The following is a 27,603-nucleotide window of genomic DNA, read 5'->3' as shown; positions in this document are numbered from 1 at the left end:
ATCCTTAACAAACTGTTTCCCATCCTTTTCTTGCACCTCTGACACTGTTGTTGCCCTTGGCAGGTTTTGGTGCGCCATATCAATTGTTACATATAGAGTGCTTAGGGGGGCCCCATTGTAAAACTTGCATCGGGGCCCACTGTTCCTTAGCTACGCCACTGCTGTGTCCCCTCAGTGTCAGTCTGTGTGTCCCCTCAGTGTCAGTCTGTGTCCCCTCAGTGTCAGTCTGTGTGTCCCCTCAATGTCAGTCTGTGTGTCCCCTCAGTGTCAGTCTGTGTCCCGTCAGTGTCAGCCTCTCTCTCCTCAGTGTCTCTCTCCCCTCAGTGACATTCCCCCGGTCCCCTCAGTGTCACTCTCTCCTCAGTCTCAGTCTATGTGTCCCCTCAGTGTCAGTCTATGTGTCCCCTCAGTGTCAGTCTGTGTCCCCTCAGTGTCAGTCTGTGTCCCGTCAGTGTCAGTCTCTCTCTCCTCAGTGTCTCTCTCCCCTCAGTGACATTCCCCCGGTCCCCTCAGTGTCACTCTCTCCTCAGTCTCAGTCTATGTGTCCCCTCAGTGACTTTCCCCCGTCCTCAGTCAGTCACTCCGTCTCGCGCTCTCTCCCCTCAGGCAGGCGGAGTGGGCGTGTCGCAGTGACGTGTGGCCAGGCCGCGCCCCTCTCCCCGGCAGGCAGTGCAGGGGTTGCTTGCTGGCTGCTGTATGCGGCGCGGAGCAGCACAGTGTGAAGTGCCGGGCTCTCTCGCTCGGTCCCTCGGTCAGCCCGGCGGGCCTCCCCTCTGGCTACCTCCGTCACCATGGCGACCATCCCGTGCCGCGTGCAGTACCTGGACGACATGGACCCGTTCATCTGCACGAACTTCCCCGAGCCCCGGAGACCCCCGGTGTACAACTTCCCGGAGAGCAGCCCACTCAGCGAGCACCTGCCTGCCCTGCACAAGCTGCTGGAGGCTCCGCTCAAGGTACGCCTTACATGGGGCATCCCATCACTGATGGGGCAGTGTGCTGCCCAGTGTGACCTGTGGGGGGCGACAGGCAAGAAGACACTGGGGTCCCAGGCACACTGAGGACCCTTGTTAGGAGTTTAGGGGGGTCTTGTCATTGTGGAGCCCTTGTCACATTACTTTTTCATTGTGATTCAGTAATATTTTGGGGTCTTTGACCAGAGAGTTTGGGGGTCCTCTGTGATGGTTGTTGTGAGCAAAACAATGTTTTTAGAGTTAAAGGACCACTATTGCAAAAAAAATAAAAAAAATTAGGCGTTTAAATCTGACAGAACTGACAGGTTTTTGGCCAGTGCATCTCCTCATGGGTGATTCTCAGGGTTTTCTTTGTTTTCAACAGCATTTCCTGAACAGCAGTTGCAAAGTCAAACTGACAGAATAGTGTGCAAGTGAGTAGGGAGGCTGGCTGGTATCTTACTATTTTGGCAATTAAACTGTTGTTCAGGAAATGCTGTTGAAAAAAAAAAACCGAGAATCCCCCACGAGGAGATGGACCTGTGGGTTCTGTCAGATTTCAGAATTTCCCTGTTAGGTTTCCTGCCGGCTTCCCTAAAGTAGACTAGTGTTAAATGTTGGTTTTAAGTTTGCTACGTTGATGTCCCCATAGTTACATTTGGTGGCTGAAGGGATGGAGGGGTGATCTGGCCAGTCAGGTTTGGGGGTCTTCTTTAGCGGATCCGGCAGGAATCCTCATATTGAAATTTAACTAATGTGATTGGGTGGACGGCACCCCATTGAACAGCTAGGCTTCCAAAAGGTGGTAGTAAATTTGCCCAATCACAATGCTTTGTGCTGTAGAGGGAGCTGTGATTGGAGAACCATTCTCTATGATGTTTTGCTATGATGTTTTCTGCTGGGTCCCCTAAACTAGCATCGGTGGCCTCGCCTCGAAGTGTTTCTGGAAGTCCCAATATAGTTGTGCATCAGTTTCTGAAAGATATAAAGGAGGGTCTGTGTCCTCTTAGTACCACTATGATTAGGTGATTTGTGGGGTCTCTTAACACTTTTGTTTTGGTAGTTCTACAATAAGATGGTTAGTAACTCTGCAAGGTTGGAATTCTGTCCTGTGGCATCTTGAAGCTTTATGTTATTTAGGAGTTGGTCATATGCATGTCAAAGTGGTTAGATGACACCTGGAGGAGGAGGTGGTATCTGGGTGAGGTTTCAGGGTTCTGAGTTGAGATTGTCCTGGATGCCTCGATTAAGTTTTGTATTTTTTCAAGTGGAGTTTTTTAAGGATGATTATTGTACTGTTTTTTGACATACCGGTATTTGTCATTATGGTTAGATCACGGATGGGATGGCAAGGAAGGTTTTGAGTCGTAATGACAACATTTTCACCACAACAGTGGGCTTTCCTGAATGTCATTTGAGGTCCATGGTCCATTGATATTGTTGTGAATAAATAAGGTGTTGGGGAAAGGGGTCCTCGTTCAGGAAGAATAGAAGTTCCTCTGTGGTGGTGACTTCGGAAAATCAGCAACATGTGCCATCATCCTTTCCTGCTTTTAAACATTAATGCAATTTGGTCTCTGCCTAGGACTGTTTGGTAGCCTTGGAGATGACTATATGGTTCCTAGAATAAGCTGGGGTACCTTGTAGATCTTTGAAAGTTTAGTGTACTTTTGGCATTCTTTACATATTGATGATTCGTAACAGTAAAGTAACCTGCTCAGGAATGTGTAGGGGTCCTTGAGAGTTGAGATTCCGGATAACATTGAGTCCCTTTCTGCAAAGAGTTACGTATTAGCATAATGTTGAAGTCTTTACTCGTACATCATTTGCCTGAAATGACCATTGTGCTAGTAGGAATATTTGGGGGTTCCTATTCTGTACACGATAGTCCTGTTACCCAAAAAAATTCAGATGCTCTTATGGCATGTGGGGTTAACGGATACATTATTAGGTTTACTTGTTTGTTTGGAGGCTCTAGTCCAAAAAAAGTTTCTGTTCTACTGTGTAGTGCATGAGAGCTCCACCAAACTTGGCACCTATTCCAGTGAAGTTAACTGGTAAACTAATTTTGAAACATGTTGCAGTTAAGTGTACATTGTAGGTGGCGTAGAAGAAGTCCCAGATGTCCTCTTCTCCAGTGTTTTTGTTTTCCTAAGAAAACCCTCTGACTCTCGTATTTGGAGTTCAAATGTAATTTTGAGGTTTATGTCACCCTGATATGTGGTTATGATTGTATGACTGCTTTTAGGGTGTTTATATTGAAGTTTCTGGTAGTCATTCCAGTAAAGACTGAGCCCCTCCATTAGGGAGTGGTAAGGGTTAACAGCAAGCACTTTGGCGGTTTACGTTGTTTGTACCTTGTTGGTGTTACGTGACATGTAGGAATGCAGTTATTGGGATTCCAGAGCTGACTGAAACACTCAGTTGGGGTGTTTTAGCAATCAATGAGATTTAACCGTTTCTTTGATAGTTTAGTGTTTCGTGTCGAGAACATTGCAGCATGTTGTATTACTTAGAGTTTAGTGTTTGTGTTTTGTAGCAGTAGTGGTGGTCCTAAAGTTTAGAGACTGATAGTATATTAGAGCTGAATGTAGTTGGGGGATACATGGCAGTGTTGATTAAAGGGAAACCGAGGTGAGCAGGATATTGAGGCTGCCATATTTATTCCTGTGTAAACAATGCCAGTTGCCTGGCAGTCCTTGTTGATCTTCTGGCATAAGTAGTGTCTGAGTCAAAACCCTGGAAGAAGTTTATGGCTAATCCAGTAAAAACCTGAGTCAGAGTACCTGATCTGTTGCATGCTTGCTAAGAATTATGGCTAAAGGTTTTAGAGACACAGGATCAGGATGACTGCTGGGCAACTGGTATTGGAAACAAATATGGCAGCCTCCATATCCCTCTACCTCCGGTTCCCTTTAAAGTGTACCCGAGGTGACATGAGATAAATGTGTATGTACAGTACTAAAGGTATTAATAACCAGGCTGTGTTTTTTTTCTATTGCTTCCTGAAATAATCAGGCATGGAAGTGACAGCTTCTGTCTTGTTGGTACCTTGTCAGGAATATAATAAGCCTCCCTGATAAGCAAATTTCAGCCATAAAAGTTTTCCTAGCAGAATACAACTTCTCAGGGCAGGGGAGAGCTCATGTATTTTCACTCTGGGACTCTTAATAGACTGCCATTGAGCAGAGACAATTAAACATTCAATCTACTTTGTACATTTTTAAATATAATAAAAAATCATGGGGTATCTAAAAAAGTCAATTTTAGTAGTAGGAGGGTAGATCCAATTGTTATCTCATCCGTTTATTTTCACATCGGTTTAGTCTTCATTCCAGAATCTCTCTCTTGGCGTTGTGTAGTCTATTTGGGGGGGGGGGTGTTCTATTCGTGACCAAACATCCAGTGTTTTTTTTAGGACTGTTTAACACTGATGCTTGGTCGCGTTTACCGCCAGGCGTTCGGGACTCGACGGCTAAACACTCCTATTCAAGTGAATGGGATCGTTTAGCATCGCGCGGTTACTGGTGATTACCGGCGATTGCGCAAACGCCGCGTTCCGATCCCGATTTAACTCGTCGTTTTTGCCAGCCCTAGAAGCCGCATGCGACCTCCAGGGTAGCCTAGCCGCCGCTGCTTCATGCCCCCTTGCGGGGACGAGAATTGCCTGTCGCGACGGAAAACCAACGTTCTCTATCCCACTACCCCTGAGCGAGGCGTCACAGGACGACGCGGCTTCTGTGGGTTGTATCACTTTAAAAATGTGCCAGGAATTGTTTTTTTACCGAGTATGGACAGCAGACTCTGTCGTGTTGAAAGCTTTTACGTTTTGTTAATGTCTTTTTACGATTTACTCCCCACTGTTATGGAGGACTCTGAATTTCACAATCAGTTGTTGAGTTTCAGGGTTAACCAGATGTTGGCTTTCCGACAGCCTTCTGTGCAATAGCGGCTCGAATTCTTGTGGTTTGAGGGTCCCAGTGAACCTGATTACCTTTTTGTATGATGCATGCAGGTTAACCTGGGAATTCATGTCACATGTGTCTATGGTTGTATGACGCAGACCAGAGCAATCTCACCTAGTAGTCTCAGTGATGGAGGGGTGCTTAGTAGGCAGGCTAAGTGCCCCTGTACCTCTAAAGCATACATGTCGAACTCCGGGCCGCAGGGCAAATCCGGCCCTCAGAGCCATTAAATTTGGCCTTCAAGTGGTTTCCCCACTTTGCATTATGTTTGGCCCACATTAGACCACCAGGTAAGCTATATTGGAGGTGAAGCCCTCCACCAGGGAAGCCATATGGGGGAGGGAGAGAGAAAGCACCAAACACCAGGGATCTGTATAGGGGAAAGTGGGGGCCTCTATACACCAGGGAACTATATAGGGGAGGGTGGGGGCCTCTAGACACCAGGGAACTGTACAGGAAAGCGAAGACCACTAGACACCAGGAAACTGCATAGGAGCTGGGGGGGGGGGGGGGGCATTAGACACCAGAGAACTTTATAAGGGAGGAAGGTGGCCAGTAAACATTGAGGTTGGCCCGCAATTAGGTCCCAGTGTACAATTTCAGCCCATTTTGTATCGGAGTTTGACACCCCTGCTCTAAAGGGATTCTATACCAGTTTTAGAGACCGTGGCTTGTCTGGGACTAGACCTCAGTATATCACTCTAAAGCCTCCCTATGTTCACTAGAGCAAATTTGAAGGACCAGCGAGGAAAAAAAATGCAGTTAAAATCTGACAGAACTGACAAGTTTTGGACTAGTCGATCTCCTCATGGGGGGGATTCTCAGGGTTTTCTTTGATTTCAAAAGCATTTCCTGAACAGCAGATAAGTCTTAACTGTCAGAATAGTGTGCAAGTGAGTAGAGGTTAGCTGGTATCTTACTATTTTTGCAGTTAAACTGCCCTTCAGGAAATGTTTTAGAAAACCCTGAGAAACCCCCGTGAGGAGATATACCTGTCAGATTTTAACTGCTTACTTTTTTTTCGCTGGAGTGCTCCTTTTAGTAGCGACAGTTAGTACCTTGTGTACTGCAGTAGTCCGAGGAGCATGCTCCACCTAACTGTAGAGTTACTTATGGTTTGTGCAAGTCCTTTCTTGAAGTGGCTAATGTTTTCCACCCCTCTGATTGACTCCTCTGGAGATGCCCCATGTTGACCCTCCCACCTCAGAGCCCTTCAATATCCACCCTATAATAATCCTTTGCTGCTAAAGCCTCCTGCCAGTGATCTGTCATAGTTGCAATCTGTGGGGTCAGCTGCCCACTCGTTATAAGTTACGCTTTGCAGAATGAGTGTCTCTGTCTGTCGGAAATCCATAGGAGCGGCATTGGGAAAAGGTTTCACGGGCATTGTGCCTTCTTCCTGGACTGTCATTGTCACCCTAATCCATTCCTTGGCTAAGCTCAGGGTGGCTGGCTGTATGGCAGAGCAAAGCTCGTACAGCGCACAGGTGAAAGGGTTAAGGCCTGTCTGGGAATATATAGACACGCCCCACTTCCATATATGTGTATCTCAAATTTAGCTGAAGTAATTGTTGGCAGGCACAGTGCAGTCTGGCTGGAAACATACCTCTCTCTCTTTTCATGACCCTTTTGATCAATCTCCTCAGCTTTTGCCTAAACCCCTCTCCTGGCTTCTAAATAAGATTTTGGTCTCCTTAGAAACCAGGCCTTGTTCCCACTGAGACCAGCGGCCTTTGTTGCTTGCGCACCTGTTTGTAAGCGGGCAGCCTAGTAACTGGTGTCATTCTGCACCACAATACGTAGGGAGTCCACTTCCCCCCCCCCCCTTCCCAAACAGAAAGTGACAGTCAAACCGGTTTTGTTGCACGTGCTTTGTGGTGCTTTTTTTTGAAGTGTCAGACATGAACGTCTTCCGCTGAGGAAAGTTATGTACCGTCATGTGAAATCTGATGTCTCTGACTCACAGGAATTGCTGGAGCAACTGACTAATGACTGCCTCATTGTCTGCCTTACCGTCAATACTTAATAATGTGATGTTAATATGTAGACGGCGTAAACGTGTCATGGCTGGGGAAATCTTAAGGGGGACTCGGTAGTCGGTGGGTCAGATTGACGGAGGCTCACCTAGGTTTGGAGAACATGAGTGGTCCAGCAAGCCTGATCGGGATATAATATATCCTCTGATATTCAGGGCTGTGGAGTCGGAGTCGAGGAGTCGGGGCAATTTTGGGCACTCGGAGTCGTGGTTTCAGAAACTGAGGAGTCTGAGTCGGGAGTCGGAGTTGCATGATTTTTGTACAAAATCCACAGCCCTGTTAAGTATTAGACTAAGGTGTCGGAGTCTGAGCAATTTTGGGTTCCCGGAGTCGGAGTGGTGATTTCAGAAACTGAGAAGTCAGAGTTGGAGTCGGAAGATTTTTGTACCGACTCCACAGCCCTGCTGATATTACCGTACAAAGTTTACTTTAGTTGTACTCCGTATAGTACTACGGAGAGCTATTTTCTGGAATCTGGGTTCGCAGGCTTGTGTGTGCGCTTCAATGACCGGCAGGGGCAGGTCGGCTGTGTCAAATGGGACACTTGTAAACATTACTACTATTATTAATTTATAAAGCACCAATCATAGCCAAAATATTAAGGAAGAATCGTTTCGACCTAGGAAAATTGAAAGTGTGGATGTGGCTTAGGCCTCTTTTCCCCGGACAGTTCATAGAAAGTGAAATGCCTCTCAAACTTTCACAACTGCTTGCTGCTGTGCTGCCTGGCAACTGCCCGCTGCTGCCTGGCAACTGCCCTAACGCTCCCGTAGATGGTGGTTGGATGCGTGGAAGGTCTTCAACACACAAATGCTGGAAAGAACATGTGCACTTTATTTTACTCTGTTTTTCAGTAGATGATGGCAATTCCTTTTTTTTTCTTCCAAAAATGGATCCTGTTTATGTTGCATGCCCTGAACTGATTGAGCAACAGTCCTTGTTAAGTGAATTTGCTACCATCGCTCGGTCAGCGATATGCCTGGCGTAGCAGCCCGGCTGAGGGCGTAGTTCTCCTGTTACCCCCACCCCCTTTGTGGGCCATCCTCCATAGGAACAGATCATATCAATAGCCTGCAGGCTAGCGATACATCTGTACAGATCTCAGCCCTGAATTGTTTGACGAAGGGTGGGGTTCCTATCCCAGTGGGTCACAGTCCCCATATGTGTGCACAAAGAAAACTGGAGACACTTGTAATGCTTGGCTGAGACAACCTTGTGTTTTCTGCAGCCTTCAGGCTGCAGTGAGCATTTACCATGCAGTTGTGAGAGTTTGAGAGGCATTCCACTGCCTATCAACAGTCCGTGGAAAAGAGGCCTTTCACTGCTTACCCACTCTCTGTGGAAAAGAGGCCTTACGCATTTTGGAATTTGACCAGTAAAAGGCAGCAGCTGTATCTGGTCCTTTTCCAAGCTGCATACATTTGCATGCAATTGGCGTCAACTCTGATTTATTAGCATCTAGTTGACCGTTCCTATTGAGTGAACCTTATCAAACCTAATCTATTAGGACTAATTCTGAAAGACATCCTGTACTAAAAAAAAAAAAGCCCTCTGGGGGATACTTGCCTTGGTAGGGGGAAGCCTTAAGGTGCGTACACACATGCGACTATAGTCGTTTGAAATGATCGTTCCCCGATCGTTTCAAACAAAAAAGCAGCCAACGACCATGAAGTCTAACGACGGACGAGCTAGATCGTTAAAAACGAACGATCTAGCTTGGCGGATTTTTTCCAACGACGATTGTTTGCAAAAGTAGCACATCGTTGGAAACGGTCGTTCGTACTAGGCTTGACATGCGCATTTCACTATTTCTCCATGGAACTTCTCATTTTTATGCGCAAGCGCAATAATTGCTTTACGTGATGTAACGTTCGTTCTAACGATCAGATCGTTACACACTTTTAAAAACTAACTTTACTTAGGCCGTTCTTTCCTCAATTAAAAGTTCGTTCGTCGTTCACAACGAACGATCGTTGTCGTATGTGTGTACGTAGCTTCAGGCTTCTTTTCCACGGACTGTTGAGCTGTGTGCTCAGCAAGCAGATACCAAGCAGATACCAAGCAGATACCAAGCAGCAACAAGCAGTTACCAGGCAGCAGTGAGCAGTTACCAGGTAGCAGTGAGCAGTTGTGAGAGTTTTGAGAGGCATTTCACTGCCTATCAATAGTCCGTGGAAAAAAAAAAATAAAGTCTGCAAGAACTTTATTTGCATGACGATCCCTCTTTTCATACCATAATGGCACAAACTGTTCGTACAGTTCATGGCTAACAGCAAACCTTACATGAAGTACACGTTCGCCCCATACTTTGTCATTGCTACAAGTGTAATGATGAAAATGATACAAACTTCAAACTAGGACACTTCAAATTAAACCTGAACTGAGAGAAATATGGTGGCTGCCATCTTTATTTGCCAATTGACTGGCTGTCATGCTGGGTGTTTTTTTGGCTTAAAGTGTACCTGAGACGACAGGAAATAAAAGTTTTATACATACCTGGGGCGCCTGTGCGGTAGAGAAGATATGATCGGGTTCGGCTATTTCCACCTTACACGAAGAGCCGCTAGTGAGACAGGATCCCGGAGAGGTAAATATATCATTGCTTGTCGGAGGAGCCAGAGCTGGATTCCCCACAGCCACAGGGCACGGGAAAGCCTCATTGGGACCCTGAGGCCTCTTTTTATGATGTGATCATCCACAGCAGCATAATAAGGGCTCTTACACACCAGGATGTTGCGTTTAGGGGACGTTATAGGGCACATAATGTGCCCCTAACGCAACGCCTGGTGGTGTTGGAGCAGGACGCTACCAAGAGCCGCGTTACAAGCAGCTCTTGGTGCGCCTGCTCTGTCGGAGGCACTGCGGAGACCACGTGAGCGGAGCTCTCCGCATCACGTGGTCCCGCCAGCCAATCAGCAGCCGCTCCAAGAAGTAAACACTGCTAGTGCAGTGAATGTCAAGTAGCCATATGCCTGGCTACGTAGCGGCCTCTGCCCGCCTCCTCTCCGCCCTTAAAATAAAAAAAAAACATACTGAGCATGTGCAAACAGTCTAGAACGCACAGTATGCTGCACTTCAAACGAACGTGCAGCGTTACTGTGTAACGCAACGTGGGCACTGTGAACAGCCCATTGATTTTTCATTGCTGTGCTGTGAGTTGGGGTGCGTTACAGGCTGCACTAACGTGCGCCTGTAATGTCCCACTGTGAAAGCAGCCTAAAGGATGTAAACATTGCTCTTGTTTTTGTCTGTGTTTCTCAGTGACTCATGTACCGTGCTGCAAATGTCAAGATTTTTTTTTATGTGACAGCGGTGTGTCTGGACTTTCTTATTATAACGTGTAGCTCTGCATTACAACATCTGTTCACAGCTTTCATCTGACTTGTGTACTTCTGTCTCAAGTGGTGAACAGTTATTGTCTATACACTCTAATGCACTTCACTTACAACCACTCACTTTCACTTTTAAGAAAATTAAAGTAATCGTCCAATTTTGTTGATTCAAAAAGATTCACTTGCGTACCATGATTTTTTTTTCTCCTTTGCGTGCTTGTCGTTTTTTTTTTCTCCTTTGTTTTACTAATTTGGATGGCGATCTATTGATTTCAATAAGCTGCTTTTCTGTCTAAATTCGCTTGCGAGAAAATGCAGTGAATTGCTCATAGTGGAAAAAGCCCTAAAGTTTGAGTGATTCGTTAGGTCAGGTGATAGTAGGATACTGGGAGCATTACCGTTAGCCTACTATCTGCATTATCCAGCTCCCCCAAATTTGCGGGTATCTTTTTTCTAGACCATACACGTCAAACTCCAAATCTGGCCCTCGGAGCCGTCAGATTTGGCCCTGAGGTGGTTTCCCCACTCTGCATTATGTTTGGCATACTCTAGACCACCAGAGAAGCTATATTGGAGGAGCCCTAAATCACCAGGGAAGCCATATGTGGAGTGGGACAGCACTAGATACCAGGGAACTGTATAGGAGAGGGAAGGGAGCCACTAGACACCAAGGAACTGCATAGTTGAGGGAGGAGGGCCACTAAACACCAAGGAATTGTATAGATGGGGGGAGGACCACTAGACACCAGGGAACTGTATAGGGGAAGGAGTGGGCTATTACACACCAGGGAACTTTATAAGGGAGATAGGTGGCCACTAGACTTAGAGGTTGGACCGTGACTTGGTCCCAGTGTTCAATTTTGGCACAGTTTGTATTTAAGTTTGATGCCCTTGTTCTACGTAGGCATGGAAAGCATATGCTCTACCTTAGGCTATTTCCCCCTTTGACCTAAGGTCAAGTTGCACTCCTACTAGATATCCTAGTATATTTTTTCTATCGTGTTACTTTTCTCACTGTAATTACCAATTCTGTATTTTGTATCAATTCTGTATTTTGTCACCAATTATGTGCTTTGTATATGGGTGTATATCATTGTCTGTATTATGTACCCCATGTTTGTTTTTCACTTTGTACAGCGACACAGAATATGTTGGCGCTTTGCAATTAAATAATAATAGTTGGCTGGTGGCTTGAAATGGGATTTTTGTTTTGTTTTTTTTACGAATTCGGAAATTCACTTCAAAGTCATCGAATCTAAAGATTAAGTCCATTGCAAGGTTAGTTCTGTAGGTCTTATTTGAACTTGTAGAAAGGGTGATCCTGCAGGGGTAGCGGTCCAGGTTTCAGTTATCAATGAATGCGGCAGTTGGTGTATAAATAGACCTTGTGCGATGGAACTTGCTGTGCTGGAAGGATCTGGGGCCTTCCCTGCTTGTGGGACGTCAGCTGTTTATTCTCCCCTGGCTGCTGTGCGGATGCCAAATCATCTGCTGGCTTATCTACCTGTCAGAGGCTGCGGCTGACATCAGGCCTGGAACCGGCATGCCCTCGCTTTCCGCGCTTTATGGTTTACATCAGCTCTGGTTTTATATGCCGGCTTCACAGGGAAATTAACAGGACTCTGTGATCCCCCTAGATAGACGCACGCGGCCAGCCAAAGGCTCAGAGTGCGAGCCATTGAAATAAGTGAATTTGATTAATTCCATGAACCTTTTCTTTTGCCTAATTGCTGATTTTTCCATTCGGTTGAAGCACGTTGCTTTGATCTCCAGAGGATTGTTATGTAGCTCATGTCTCCTGATTGCTCGCCTTCGTGACCCGAGCCGCTCGCCGCGCTCCAAAACGCATACTTCACATTGCAAATTTGAGCTTTGCCCAGAAAAAGTTCTGATTGACTGAACTTGCTGAGTGTTTTTGTTTGGGGAGTTTGTGAAATAAAGGAATAACTCTGGGCTTCTATAGCCTCCCCACCACACTCACACACTTGCACTTACTGACACACACTCTCACACTCACACACACTCTCACACTCACACACACACTCACACTCACACACACACTCACACTCACACACACACTCACACTCACACACACTCTCACACTCACACACTCACACACACTCTCACACACACTCTCACACTCACACACACACTCTCTCACACTCACACACACTTTCTCTCACACACACACACACTCCCTCACACTCACACACACACTCTCTCACACTCACACACACACTCTCTCACACTCACACACACACTCTATCACACTCACACACACACTCTCTCACACTCACACACACACACTCTCTCACACTCACACACACACACTCTCTCACACTCACACACACACTCTCTCACACTCACACACACACTCTCTCACACTCACACACACACTCTCTCACACTCACACACACACTCTCTCACACTCACACACACACTCTCTCACACTCACACACACACTCTCTCACACTCACACACACACTCTCTCACACTCACACACACACTCTCTCACACTCACACACACACTCTCTCACACTCACACACACACTCTCTCACACTCACACACACACTCTCTCACACTCACACACACACTCTCTCACACTCACACACACACTCTCTCACACTCACACACACACTCTCTCACACTCACACACACACTCTCTCACACTCACACACACACTCTCTCACACTCACACACACACTCTCTCACACTCACACACACACTCTCTCACACTCACACACACACTCACACACACACACTCACACACACACTCACACACACACACTCACACACACACTCACACACACACTCACACACACACTCACACACACACTCTCACACACTCTCTCACACTCACACACACACTCACACACACACTCTCACACACTCTCTCACACTCACACACACACTCTCTCACACTCACACACACTCTCTCTCTCTCACACACACACACACTCACACACTCACACACACACACACACACACACACACACACACACACACACACACACACACACACACACACACACACACACACACACTCACACTCTTCCTGAATGTCTTTTGATTAAGTTCTTGATACATTTTTAGGCTAATCTCACACATGGGGCTAGATTTACAAAACATACCACAGGCTAATACAAGCGAGCGCAAACTATGCATGGTCCTGTCAGTGTAGCATGCGCTCTTAACCTCCCTAGCGGTATTGACGGTTATACACGTCAATACAAAACATGCTGTGAGCAGTATTGATGTGTATACAAGTCAATACTCTCCTGCACTGTATACTAGACCCTTGCTTGACACATTTTGGCAAGTTACAGGGGAAACAAGTTTATGAAAATCAATTGGATCACCTAAATAGAATGCCAGGGAGGTTAAAGAGAACCTGTAACTCCAAAAAGTGCAAAACAAAAATGGAGTAGAGCTGGCACTGCTGTGGAATGCTGGTTTATTGATGTAAAATTGTGCAAAAAGTCACAGGTGCAGATAGCAAAAGTAGACAAACAGTATTGCACATACCAAAGTGAGAGAAGGCATGAATTGGCTGGTGGGTGCTGGGTGAAGGATGCCTGATGGCCGTTTCGCTCCGAACGCGCTTCTACGGAGGCTACGTAGCAGTGCTACTGGGAGGAGATGGTGCTGCTTGTTGGTCTCAGGACTACATTTCCCAGGATTCCTAGCAGGGAGGGTTATCTGCTGTAACCACACTGACAGCTGCTTGGAAGAATGTAGACCGGCACTATTTCTTTAAATGCGTTTTAAAGGGAATCTGAACTGAGAAAAATTATTCAAAATAAACACATGAGGTAACTTCAAATGAACATTACATAGTTACCTTGCCATCAGTTCCACTCAGAAGCTCACCATTTTCTTCTGGCAATGATCCCTTCCAGTTCTGACAATATTTTGTCAGATCTGAAATATATCAGTTGCTGTCAGTTACAGCTGAGAGGACAACTGATGTGCCATGTTTCCCTATGGCTCAAGTGGGCGATGTTACAGTTTAACAGTGTGCTGAGCAGAAAGCTGTTATGGGGTAATGGCCATTTTCAAAATGGAGGATGGAGAATTCCCTTGATTACAGTGGACAAACAGGAAACAAGAAAGGAGAAGAAGATTGAGGAGTAGACTACATGGGAGGTTAGTATGACGTGTGTGTGTTTATTTTGACTTTTAATTTTCAGTTCGGGTTTTCTTTAAACTATTTTTGCAACTTATTGCAACTTCAGTTACATCAGATATACAATGAGGTTTCAGAATGTTTTTTGCTCCTTTATCAAGTTTCACTGCAATCAATTGGGCTCTGAGCACTTGATGTATATGTAGGCTAGATTTGGTCCTTATGCTTCTATGCAATTTTTACAGATTGCGAGGTGATACTATTCATGAACCGACATTTGGTAAGATACGGATATATATTTATGAATTTTCCCCAAGTGCCTGTATCCTGATATACACATAGACCATGGTTGGTATGTAACGAATTGTACAATTTATATTATATGTGTATTTTTTAACAGATGTGTGTGTACTGTATGCCTCTGAGGAAGCGGTCTTTGGCCGTGAAACACGTGTCAGGCAGTCCTTTTGTATGATGTGGAATCCTGAATTGGTCTTTTACATACTTGTCCGCAATCTTGAAGAAATTTTAAAACTTGAAGAATAAAAGACTTGTTTTTCATTGAAAACCCCATATTTTTGTGTGGAATGTATATGATACTGTATGAGGGGTGGAACTATACTATTGCATTTTAAGTGTCATTGTACTGTTTTCACTGCAATCAAGCTGACGGCTCAGAATGGCCAATGAGATACTGAGAATTCCAAGCTGATGCAAATTTTCTAAGGACGGTCAGTGACATGACTATGTACTCTGTAAAGTGCTGCAGAAGATGTCAGTGCTATATAAATACATAATAATATGGTAGGAGATTAGATTGACCATGGCAGGGATTAGATTGTGAGCTCCTCTGAGGACAGTCAGTGACATGACTATGTACTCTGTAATGTGCTGCAGAAGATGTCAGTGCTATATAAATACATAATAATATGGTAGGAGATTAGATGGCAGGGATTAGATTGTGAGCTCCTCTGAGGACAGTCAGTGACATGACTATGTACTCTCTAATGGGCTGGAAAGGTGTCAGCACTATATAAATACACAATAACAACAGTACAAAATGAAAACCATGCCCAGCATTAATAGAATGATAAATATATTAGCCTGGCCGCGTAATGACATTCTGTAACTAGGAGATGCACATTAATGAACGACAGACAGACCTTGAACTGGCATTGTTGTAGAAGCATCATCTCTTATGAAACTGAATCCCATTGTTTGTGTTTCTGTCTCTTTGTCTTTCTGCGGCCGTGTCGTCGGTGCCGCTGTGGGAGAGCGGGACGCACTTCCTATTGTGGCTACTGTATATCCTGCTCCCGGGTTGCTGCGCCACTGCTATTACTCACTGTGAGATTTACTTGCAAGATTGGAGGGGAGCTTTGGCAGCTGCGGCCAGTAAGAGGGACCTGCTGTTCCCGTTCTCCCCGGCGGTCCTTCCCGTACAGCCCTGGGGTTCCGTATCGCTGTGTTCCGTCTGCTAATAAGGCCCGGAGATAAGAAAGGCTGACTGATTTCTGCAGTTTTATTGTTTGCAGAGCTCTGTACTGTAAGAGCACATGCCCAGTGCAAGGCTTCCTCTTCAGATGAAGTATAGAGAGCAGGGCTCCCCAAACTTTTTCGGTCAAGCGCCAGGTCAATATACTTCAGACTGCTGGGGGGCCGGAACATGCAACAATTATGTTGAAAAACATTACATTGAATCTAGGTATTGATTCCCCCCAATCATGCCCGGAGGAGACCTCCCAGCAGCAGCCAGTCAATCATGCGGCGCCCGAAGAACGTCTTTGTGCGCCAGACAGTGAAGCATACCCAGGTGACAACCTGCCATCCAGTTGGACAGCACTGTCACCTGATGCAGAATTGGATTGGAAGCCTGCAAATGACAGCTCACTGGCTTCTACAGTATGTGGATGGGTGGTGCCAGCACTGCTATTCTACATGTGGGCCACAGATATTTCGGTGCAGTGAGCCGCATCTATAAGTTATACATTTTGTTTTTGGGGGCCAGTGAAAAAGCCTTTGGGGGATGCATTCGGACCACGGCCTTAGTTTGAGGACCACTGATATAGAGCATTCATGTCAAACTCCGGCCCGCGGGCCAAATTTGGCCCTCAGAGCCATTAAATGTGTCCCTCAAGTGGTTTCCCCACTTTGCATTATGTTTGACCCACTCTAGACCAAAAGGGAAGCTATGTTGAGGTGAATCCCTAGAACACCAGGGAAGCCATATGGGGGTATAGGGGGAAAGTACTAAACACCAGGGAACTGTATAGGAGAGGGGGGCCATTGGACACCAAGGAACTTAATAATGGAGGAAAGTGGCCAGTAGACATTGAGGTTGGCCCGCGTCTAGGTCCCAGTGTTCAATTTCGGCCCACTTTTTGTATTTGAGTTTGACACCTCTGGTCTAGAAGAACAGAGGGAGCCCAGAGGATGCAGAGGGACCTTGTGGACTGGGGGGGGGGGGGGGGGGGGGGGGGGGAGACACTGGAGGAAGCCCCAGGTCGCTTAAGTATGGCATTTTTCATTTCGAATCCCTTTAACGAGGCACATTAAAATACTGAAGGGAACTGCAAAATAATGAGTTAGTTACTCGGCTATGGAGAGGGAAGGTTTTGGATACCATAGAACCTTCTTGGGAGTCACTTCATCCCCTAGTTTCACCGCAGGGCCCCGGTAAAGTTCTTCAAGCAGCTTTATAGGATTTTGGCTTGAGTTCCGCTTTAAAGTGTACCCGAGGTGACATGATGAGATAAACATGTGTATGTACAGTGCAAAACATATTAATAACCAGGCTGTTTTTCTTGTTTTATGTTGCTGCTTGAAAGAGTTAATTTTTGGGCATGGAAGTGACCGCTTTTGGCTTGTCAGTAGCTTGTCAGGAATATAGTAAACATCACTGATAAGCAAATTAAAGACACACAAGTTTTCCTGGGAAAATACAATTTGCGAAGGCATGGGAGAGAGAAAAAGGTCAATAGTTCATGTATTTTAACTCTGGGACACTCAATAGACTGCCATTGAACAGAGACAATAAAACATTCAATCTATTTTGTAAATGTTTAAATATAAAATAAAACCATGGGATATCTAAAAAAGTCGTTTTTAGGAGTAGGAGAATAAATACTGTTTATCTCATCAGCTTATTTTCACCTCGGGTTCACTTTGTTAGCCTGTTGTGATGCTCTGTGGTCCCATCCAGCTTTGTCTATGAAGTCTTTTATCTCAACCGTGGAAAAGGTGTGACTGCTACTGAATTCCAGAAGTTATGGAAGGCTCGTAAAACTGTCCCCATAGGAGGCAATGACCAAGCAATGATGTGTAACAGCATATAGCTATACATGTTCTGTATGCGCCTCACTGGCTATCGCTATCCCCCTCACCCTCCCCCACACCACATCACTCACCTGCCCGAGCCAAGCATGGAGATGTACAAATTCCTGCGTTATTCTTCACCAAACACATCAAGGGGTGATTACGAAATCTCATTTGCTGGCTTTTGATGGTGTTTGAAGGGAATTGCTTCATCTCAAGTTGAAGTAAGGAAACTAGACAGGAAATGCGATAAGACTCAGAAGTTATTCAGCGACTGTTGTGGATGTTCTTCATCAGATCCTATAGAAAAAAAGCAACACTGCCTTTTATGGCAAGATGTATTTTTATTAATTGGGCTTATTCATAATGTAGTGGGCTGAAAAAAAGGTGGAGGTAGTGGTTAGCGCTCTCGCCTTGCAGCGCTGGGTCCCTGGTTCGAATCCCAGCCAGTCAACATCTGCAAGGAGTTTGTATGTTCTCCCCGTGCCTGCGTGGGTTTCAGTGTTCTCCCCAGAATTTTTTTCCAGCCGGGTGGCATGAAAAAGTAGCCGAGTGGGGCGAGATGAGAATGCAGGGCCAGTGCTTCTGTGAGCAACTCTGCTTACAGAATAAGAGGAGGTGAGCCGATGACAGCCGGGTGGTCACCAAAACTAGCCGGGTGGAGCACCCGGCTAAAAGAGCCTAGGGAGAACACTGGGTTTCCTCCGGGCACTCCAGTCTCCTCCCACATCCCACATCCCCTAAATTGGCCCTAGACTACAATACACTACACGATACATACACATAGGACATATGACTTTGGTAGGGATTAGATTGTTAGCTTCTCTGAAGGACAGTTAGTGACAAGACAATATGCTCTGTACAGCGCTGCGGAAGATGTCGGCGCTATATAAATACTAAATAATAATAATAATAATGCCTTTAGCCATAGAACCTTAACAAGCATCAGGTGCTTTTGACATTATTGTCAGATCTGACTGGATTAACTGCATGCTTGTTCCAGGTGTGTGATTCAGACACTACTGCAGCCGCAGATCAGCAGGGCTGCCAGGCAACTGGTATGGTTTAACAAGAAATAAATATGGCAGCCTCCACATCCCTCTTGCTTCAGTTGTCCTTTAATATCTTAATTGGCATTTTTTCGTAAATTATACTGTAGACTGCTAAGCGGTTCCATCTGTTTGAGAAATTTCATTGGTTGATGCTACACTCATGTGTCATGTGGTTACACCTGATTGACCCGCCCATCAGTTAAATCCAGAGGGTTGTCAGCCCCAGAAACTTAAAGGGAACCTGAAGTGAGTAAAATAATTTAAAATAAATACATGATGTAACTGCAAATGAATATTACATGCTAACCCCACCGCCTGTTCCTTTCAGAAGCTCACCATTTTCTTCTTACAGTGATCCCTTCCAGTTCTGACAATATTTTGTCAGAACTGAAATATACCAGTTGCTGTCAGTTATATATCAGCAGCTGTCAGTTACAACTGAATGTGCAAGGTAATGTCCATGTTTCCCTATGGCTCAAGTGGGTGATATTACAGTTTAACAGTGTGCTGACCAGGAAGCTGTTTTGGGGTAATGACCATTTTTAAAATGGAGGATGGAGAATTCCATTGATCACAGTGGAGAAATGGGATGCAGGAGAGGAGAGAGAGATTGATGGGTAGACTACACAGGAGGGAATTATAACCTGTGTATGGTTATTTTGACTTTTTATTTTCAGTTCAGGTTCTTTTTAAGCCACGTACTCCATTACCCGACGGGTCCAATGATGTCCCCTTCACGACGGTCATTAAGCGACGCCTCTTCATTCTCACGATGTTACACGACAGGCGCCAACAAGTGAAGCGATCACAGTACTTTGCACGGAGTCATTGGGGTTCTTAAAGATCTGATCTGCCATGACGGCCATTATCGCTGCATGATGCTTAGCGACATTTGCGTGATCCTGTGCCTTTGCCCATGTTGCAAGATTGCAGAAACAAAACAAGACAAGACAAATAACATTTATTTCGCGCTTTTCTCCTGGCGGACTCAAAGCCAAGATTCGAACCCTGGTCTCCTGTGTCAGAGGCAGAGCCCTTAAAGAGAATCTGTATTGTTAAAATCGCTCAAAAGTAAACATACCAGTGCGTTAGGGGACATCTCCTATTACCCTCTGTCACAATTTCGCCGCTCCTCGCCGCATTAAAAGTGGTTAAAAACAGTTTTAAAAAGTTTGTTTGTAAACAAACAAAATGGCCACCAAAACAGGAAGTAGGTTGATGTACAGTATGTCCACACATAGAAAATACATCCATACACAAGCAGGCTGTATACAGCCTTCCTTTTGAATCTCAAGAGATCATTTGTGTGTTTCTTTCCCCCATGCACTGAAGTTTCAGGCTGCTCTTTTCTTCCTGCAAACAGCTTTGCCCTTGTTTGTAATTCCTCAGTATGTGAAAGCCCAGCCAGCTCAGAGGACGATTTATCCAGCTTGTAAAAGATAAGAGAGAGAAGAGAGAAGCTGCTCTAATCCTAAATAACACACAGGCAGTGTGCAGAGAGGGGCCTGGAGGGGGGAGATGCATCACAGAACCACAACACTGAAGAACTTGGCAGCCTTCCAGACACAGGCCGACAAGTCTGACAGGGGAAAGATACATTGATTTATTACAGAGACTGTGTTAGTAGAAAGTGCTGCAGTAAGCCAGAACACATTAGAATAGCTTTTGGAACTTGTAGGATGATAAAAAACAGGATGCAATTTTTGTTACGCAGTCTCTTTAACCATTACACCATCCCACAACCGCTCATTGCTAATAAATTGCCGGTCGGTGGGAAAAATGTCTGTAAAAGTGCGATGTGGGTACACCGCTAACCTCCTTGACGGTAACCCCGAGCTAGGGTCGGGGCGGAAGACCGCAGCAGCTAAGAGTGGTAATCCCGACCTCTGCTCGAGGTAGCCGCCGGGAGGTCTGTGCAGAGTATAGCGCGCAGCAGGTGGTTGTACATACCTCCCGGGGGATCCCGACATCAGCCGCCATTCTTCTTCCTCTCCTCCGGGGCTCTGCTTCCTGCTGGTGAGATCTCCGGCTGTCATGACGACAGCCGGCAATTTCACTAGAGTTGCAGCGCCACCCGGAGGATGGAGGCATAACTGCAGCACTGGAGCCAGGGAGGTGAGTGATTGCAGAACTGCTGCAGATCTCCCTGGCAGCATGACTTTTCCTGGTTTTAGGGTCTGAAAGGGTGCAAAAGAATCATACCGCTTTTAGACTTTAAAATCCGTAAAGAGTCCTACCGCCAAGGGGGTTAATGCACAGGGATAGCAAAGATGCATCTGGTACCTAAAGTAAGAAGAATATGAAGACTGCCATCTTCCTTCCCTTATAAACCATGCCGGTTGCCTGGCTGTCCTGCTGAGGTTTCAGGCTTTAGTTGTATTTGAGTCTCACATGGAACAAGCATCTGATCTGCTGCTCATTCTGGGCCAGTGACGAGAGGCGGAGTATCAGCGCAGAAGTCAGACAACTGGCATTGTCCATTAGTTTTGGGGGCTGAGCCCACTTTAATGTTGGCAAGTATGTGCTATGTGCAGGATGTGGGGGAGCTGATGTGCAAAACTTGTGAACTTTCACTTGGCGTTTCCTGTCTATGGCTACCTATAGGTGTGTATGGAGTCCTCTGTGCAGCATACGGTATGTTATTCTTGCATTAGTGATCTTTGTGTGTTCCCAGCCAGACCTATAAACCCAGATTAGTGTCCAGATCCCTGTGTACAGGGCCTCTTTATCTGCTATCTGTTCTGTACAGGCCAGGCATGGCTGCACTCACCATGCAGAGGTCTTATCTCTGGGCCTAGCGGGGTCTGCAGAGTTTACACACGCCGGCTGAGATCGCATAGTAATATAAACATCGCATTGTTCTTTACATAATGATCCGTCGTAATTGTTTATAGGGATTCTTTGCTTTCTTGATCCCCCAGCTCATCGTATATCAGAGTTATGTGCGGCCAGAATATATCTCTCTCTTTACAGTAACATCGTAGGGAATGGAATTCAGGCAGGCCTCTGGTCTTTTTAATGTCAGACATATATATGTGACAGAGATCCGCTTAATGTAAATAATGTGATAAATGTGTTTCCATTCCATACAACTTACTTCCATGTGACGTTTATCATTCGATATGAACCTGAACATAGCTGCGTCTGCGGATTATATAAGAGGAAGTTGCTTCATAAAGGTGCATTCTACTGTATTTTTGACAACAGGTCCTTTCCGCTTGTAAGCAATAGACTTTGTGAAAGCTAGTTTTCCAAAGTTTTTATTTTTATGCACTTCTGTTCCTTTCCCTACCAACCACACAACTTAAGGTGGAAGGGAATTAAAACAGCAGGGACGTCAGCCATACTATCCCTGAAACAAAAACACACATATCGAGTACCGGTAGATAACTTCATGTTCTACTTACATAACAGATGCATTGTACTGTCCACGTTTTGATTTCAGTGAATTTTAAAGGGAACCAGAGATTACAAAATAAAGATGTTATACATACCTGGGGCTTCCTCCAGCCCCATACGCGTTGATCGATCCCACAGCGCGGTCCACCGCTGCTAGCAGCTACGAGAACCGGCTCCGCGCTGTTCCGTCAGTCGGAGTCAGTCTAGCGTAGCAGAGGTGTGCTCTTTGCATATCTTTGCAGCAGTGTATGGAGAGATAGGTAGAGGGCGCACTTCTCCTGCGTAGCTGGCTCCGATGACGTCAGCGACGGGAGCCCGTTATCGTAGTTGCGGGCAGCGGTGGACGGCGGCATGGGATCAATCGCCGTGTATGGGGCTGGAGGAAGCACCAGGTATGTATGTATATAATCTTTTTCATTTTTTCATCAATGGGACATCTCTGGTTCCCTTTAAATAGTAAGTAATGAGAAAAGTGTTCCAGGCATTTTCCATGTTTACTGCTTCTGACTGAAGCCAATCCTGATGTTATTTCCTCCCTTTAGTCTTTTTTTATTTTTTTTATTTTCGACTTGAAATAGTGTATGCATTGCCACACCTCCTTCCACTGAGCTCTGCATTGAAACTGCACTGTCATATATCTAGCTTGCTTTGTAGACACATGTGAGCACAGCATAGATCGTATTTCAGCAGCTTCTGCAGAGGGTCAAGGTGTATTTCCCTTCTCACATTGTGCCACACTGAACTGCCCTCGACCAATCAGTGAGGAGCAGGAATGTGAGAGTGAGAGAACAAGCTTCCCTCTCCCTGGCAATGTACCACATAGGTAGGCCAGGCTGACCGAGATAAGATTCATTACAGAAAAAGCATTTATGATTATATTGGAATGCTTGCAATGCGGGGTCAAGATACAGACTACATAAAACAGAGCAGTGAATAAATGGAATATGATTTTATGGCTGACAATCCTGCTTTAAAAATATATATTTTTCTTAAAACCCCCCCACAATATCCTGCATGTTTGATGAGACGGCAGTTGAATAGCCTATAAGTACATATTATTGTTTTAATTAGACCTAACATGGCTGGCTGCAAAGAGCTTCTGATATCTCTTGTTCTCAAAGGACGCCCGAGGTGAAAATAAGCTAATGAAATAATCATATTTATCTTCCTTCTCCTAAAAATGAATTTTTAAGATATTCCACAGTTTTATTTTATATTTAAATCTACTTTTCAAGTTTTTACTGTTTTTGCTCAATGACACATTAATTGAAGTATGCCGGAGCTGAAATCTATAAACTATTGACCCTTTTTATCTCTTTTCTGCTCTCAGAAGCAATTTTCTGCTAGGAAAGTGTTTTATAGTTGTAATTTCTTATCAGTGAGGGTCACACTAGTCTGACCCAGTCCTGATGTTTAACTCTTTCAGGCAGAAAAAGAAAAAAAAGGAACACAGCATAGTTGTTGTTTGTGTGCTAGGCACTGTACATACACATGTCTATCTCATCATGTCACCTCGGGTATCCTTTAAAGGAAACCTTAAGTGAGCGGAATATCGTGTCTGACATATTATTTCCTTACCTGACCTGACAGTCCTGCTGATCTCTTCAGGGCTGTGGAACCTGGAGTCAGAGTCGGAGGTGGATGATTTTTGTACCAATCTCACAGCCCTGGATCTCTTTGGCTGCAGCAGCACACACCTGAACATGTATGTGGCATGTCCAGTCAGACCACCTGATCTGCATGCTTGTTCAGGGTCTATGGCTTAGAGGAAGCGGATCAGCAGGACAGCCATCTGCATTGTTTAAAAGGAACTAGGTCAGCCTTCATATTCCTGTGTCTTAAAGGACAACCGTAACGAGAGGGAAATATGGAGTCTGCTATATTTATATCCTTTTAAGCAATACCAGTTGCCTGGCAGTCCTCCTGTTCCTGTGTCTAATAATTTTATCCATAGCCCCTGAACAAGCATGCATCAGATCCGGTGTTTGTGACATTACTGTCAGATCTGACGAGATTAGCTGCATGCTTGTTTCTGGTGGTGTTCAGACACTACTGCAGCCAATTAGCTAGCAGGGCTGCCAGGCAACTGGTATTGTTTAAAAGGAAACAAATGTCAGAATCCATATCCCTCGTTAGAGTTGTCCTTCAAGACGTGAGGGTCGTTTTTAGGAGAACTCCTGGAGGATCAGCTGATAGATTTGCAAAGCTCTGATTTGCTGGGATCACATCCTGATTTAGGTCATGATAAATAAAAGCTGAACTTTTTGTTTCTAAAAAAAAGCAAGTTGATGTATTTTAGTGTTATACAAGGTATTATATAATTATATTACAGTATTTTATTACCTTTTAGTTTTCAGTCTGCAGCTTGCTTTGCTTTTATAGTTGTGGCACATGATTCAGAATCTACGGTATTTACTTGCAACCAAAATTACAGGAAACAGGTGAACACCACACCCACATCACCCTTTACAGCTCCTCCAGAGTCCAGCACACCCTGCTGGCAGTTCATGTGCGCAATCAACTCAACTGCCATGGTGTGCATTAAACCTGAAAGCTGTCCCCGTACCCTGTATTGGATCGAAGTACAGGAATCCTCTACCATATCGTGAAAGAGAAGTTATTCTTTCCTTGTGGATTTGTATGTTTTCCTCTTCCCTTTCCAGTCAGCTGTGGCTCCCTTTGCTGATCGGCTATTTGCAATTGGCACTGTTATTGGCCCGAGGAAGCGGGCTTAGACCTGTGAAACGCATTGCTTGTTGTTAACCACTTGCCGACCGCACGCTTATACCGTGCGTCGGCAAAGTGGCAGCTGCAGGACCAGCAGTACTGTGTCGCCAGCTGCAGGCTGATTAATCAGGAAGCAGCCGCTCGCGCGAGCGGCTGCTTCCTGTCAATTCATGGCGGGGGGCTCCGTGAATAGCCTGCGGGCCGCCGATCGCGGCTCGCAGGCTAAATGTAAACACAAGGGGAAATAATCCGCTTTGTTTACATTGTACGGCGCTGCTGCGCAGCAGCGCCGAAAGGCAGATCGGCGATCCCCGGCCAATCAGCGGCCGGGGATCGCCGCCATGTGACAGGGGACGTCCTGTCACTGGCTGCACAGGACGGATAGCATCCTGTGCAGCCCGGATCACCGGGGAGGGGACAGGTAGGAGAGGGAGGGGGGGAATTTCGCCGCGGAGGGGGGCTTTGAGGTGCCCCCCCCCCCGCAATATGCCTGCAGGCAGGAGCGATCAGACCCCCCCTGCACATCATCCCCATGGGGGGGGGGGGGGAAGGGGGGCGATCTGATCGCTCTGCGTGCCCGCTGATCTGTGCTGGGGGCTGCAGAGCCCACCCAGCACAGATCCCATCAAACAGCGCTGGTCCTTAAGGGGGGGTAAAGGGTGGGTCCTCAAGTGGTTAATAAATATATCTTTGTCCATACAAACATCTCGTCATTGAGGTAAGCCACCTCATTTTTTTCCCGATTTTTATCTTGTTTTTAACCACTTAAGGACCGGGGCTGCTTTAACAGATCTGTGCTGCGTGGGCTCTCCAGCCAGCAGCACAGATCAAGAATGATGCAGGGCGATCAGACTTTCCACCCCCCCCCTTTTTCCCCCACTAAGGCGATGTCCTGCTGGGGGCGGTCTGATTGCCGCCGCTGTGTGTGGCCGAGCGGGGGGGGGGGTATTTGAAGGGCTCCTCAAAGCTTCCCTCCGCGGTGATTTTCCTCCCTCCGTCTCCCTCCCTACCTCTCGCTCTAGCTGTGGGCGGCACAGGACGGAGATCCGTCCTGTACCGCCTCTAATAGGCTTTAGCCTATCAGACGGCAGCGATCCCCGGCCAATCAGAGGCCGGAGATCGCCGATCTCCTTTACGACGCTGGATGTACAGCAGCGCCGTATGGATGTAAACACGGGATTTCTTCCCCATGTGTTTACATTTAGCCTGCGAGCCGTGATCAGAGGCTCGCAGGCTGTTCACGGAGACACCCTCTGTGAACTGGCATGGAACGGCCGCTCGAACAAGCGGCCGTTTTCATGAAGATCCACAAACGACCAGCCGCCGCCTATCTGCGTTAGCTGGTCGTTATGTGGTTAATCCAATTCACATTGGTGCGCATCTTTACCCAAATTGTGCAGTCAAATTGTGCAGTCAGCTAAAAACTCTGTTAAAATTTGACATAATCATGGTGATTCTGCAACTCTGCCCCGCTGGCCTGCCAACTTCCTCGTTCCCTCCTCGCTTTAGATTAGTCGTGTCATTTTCGCCAGGCTAACCCTGAATAGCGCTGAACACACACTTCGGCTGTCTTGTCTCTGCACAATAAGAGTAGACAGCATAACTCATCACAAGGAAGGGGGTGGAGTTAAAAGTGCATACCTGAAGATCCGTCCACTTATAGGTTGAATTTTACTAATTTTCGACTGACTGGAATAGGGGGAAGGAAACGATGTTTATAAAGAAACCGCAACGTAGTTCTGGTAATCCCTTCTCTTTCAGGATGTAGTAGTGAATTTATATACTTGGATTCTGTACAGCCTTCCAGCTGGACATACGTGTGAACTCTCAGTTCCCGGACAGCTGCAGCCCCCTGCGTTACACTGATGTGACCTGTATTGTTTGCAGTGGCCTGCTACGCCAGAATGGACGCAGGCTGTAGGGAGATAAAGCCGTCTCTTGCAGAGATTAGAGCTTCAGAGGCTCATAGGAGCGATACTGGAAGGGGTGGGGGTGTTAATCCTGTATTATTATGCCTGTATTCCGGCTGACCTGCCGCCCCCTCTCCAATTATAATGCCCGTCTGCTGCTCCTTTAAGTCTGGAACAAGGCTGGAGAAGAATGTGACCTCCACCTCTGGTTTTGAATAATTACATTTTTTCATGAATGCTGTTTGGGTCTTTATGACGTCTCCACTTCCTAGTGAAAAAAGATAAATAGATGTTCCATTAAATAGGAGCATACAGGCAACGCCAGATATTAGCATGCTGCTTGTCCAGGGCCAGTGCTGCTTGTGGCAGATGTATTTATTTATTTGTTGTATTTATAAAGCGCCAACATATTACGCAGCGCTGGACATTAGTTTAGGTTACAGACAATATTTAGGGGTGACATACAGCAATATGACAATACAGGAATACAAGAAAACCAGATCACACAGCTCAGTATGAGTACCAGGTAATGCTTAGTCACTGGATGGGAGCATGGAGATTAGGCAAGTCGCGTTCACTCAGATCCATAGGATGTGTGCACGGTAATGGAGGTGTGTGAACAGGTAGGAGACATAAGGAGGAGGGCCCTGCCCGAAGGCTTACAATCTAGAGGGAGAGGTGGGGACACGAAAGGTAGGAGACCAGAGTTCAGCTGCGGGTTTAGAGCACTAGTGAGTGGTGGTAGGCCGGTGTGAAAAGGTGCGTTTTGAGGGCCTTCTTTAACCAC

General features: G+C 46.0%; 1 protein-coding gene across 3 annotated transcripts in view; it reads left to right on the top strand.

Moving 5' to 3' along the window:
• The first annotated feature begins 676 nt into the window (after nucleotides 1-676).
• The window catches only part of FHOD1 (formin homology 2 domain containing 1), a 281,432-nt gene continuing 254,505 nt past the window's right edge, over nucleotides 677-27,603 (top strand). For 2 of the 3 annotated variants that reach the window (XM_068261737.1, XM_068261735.1), the window contains exon 1: nucleotides 677-956. In XM_068261737.1, coding sequence (XP_068117838.1) covers nucleotides 792-956 — 165 coding nt within the window. In that variant the 5' untranslated portion in view covers nucleotides 677-791. The remainder of the gene's footprint in view (nucleotides 957-27,603) is intronic. The other variant, XM_068261736.1, reaches the window with a different exon arrangement.

Source organism: Hyperolius riggenbachi, chromosome 11, assembly GCF_040937935.1.
Source record: "Hyperolius riggenbachi isolate aHypRig1 chromosome 11, aHypRig1.pri, whole genome shotgun sequence".
In the NCBI taxonomy this organism is placed as follows: Eukaryota; Metazoa; Chordata; class Amphibia; order Anura; family Hyperoliidae; genus Hyperolius; species Hyperolius riggenbachi.
The sequence above is the reverse complement of the archived record's forward strand: the minus strand, read 5'-3'. Positions and strand labels throughout refer to the sequence as shown.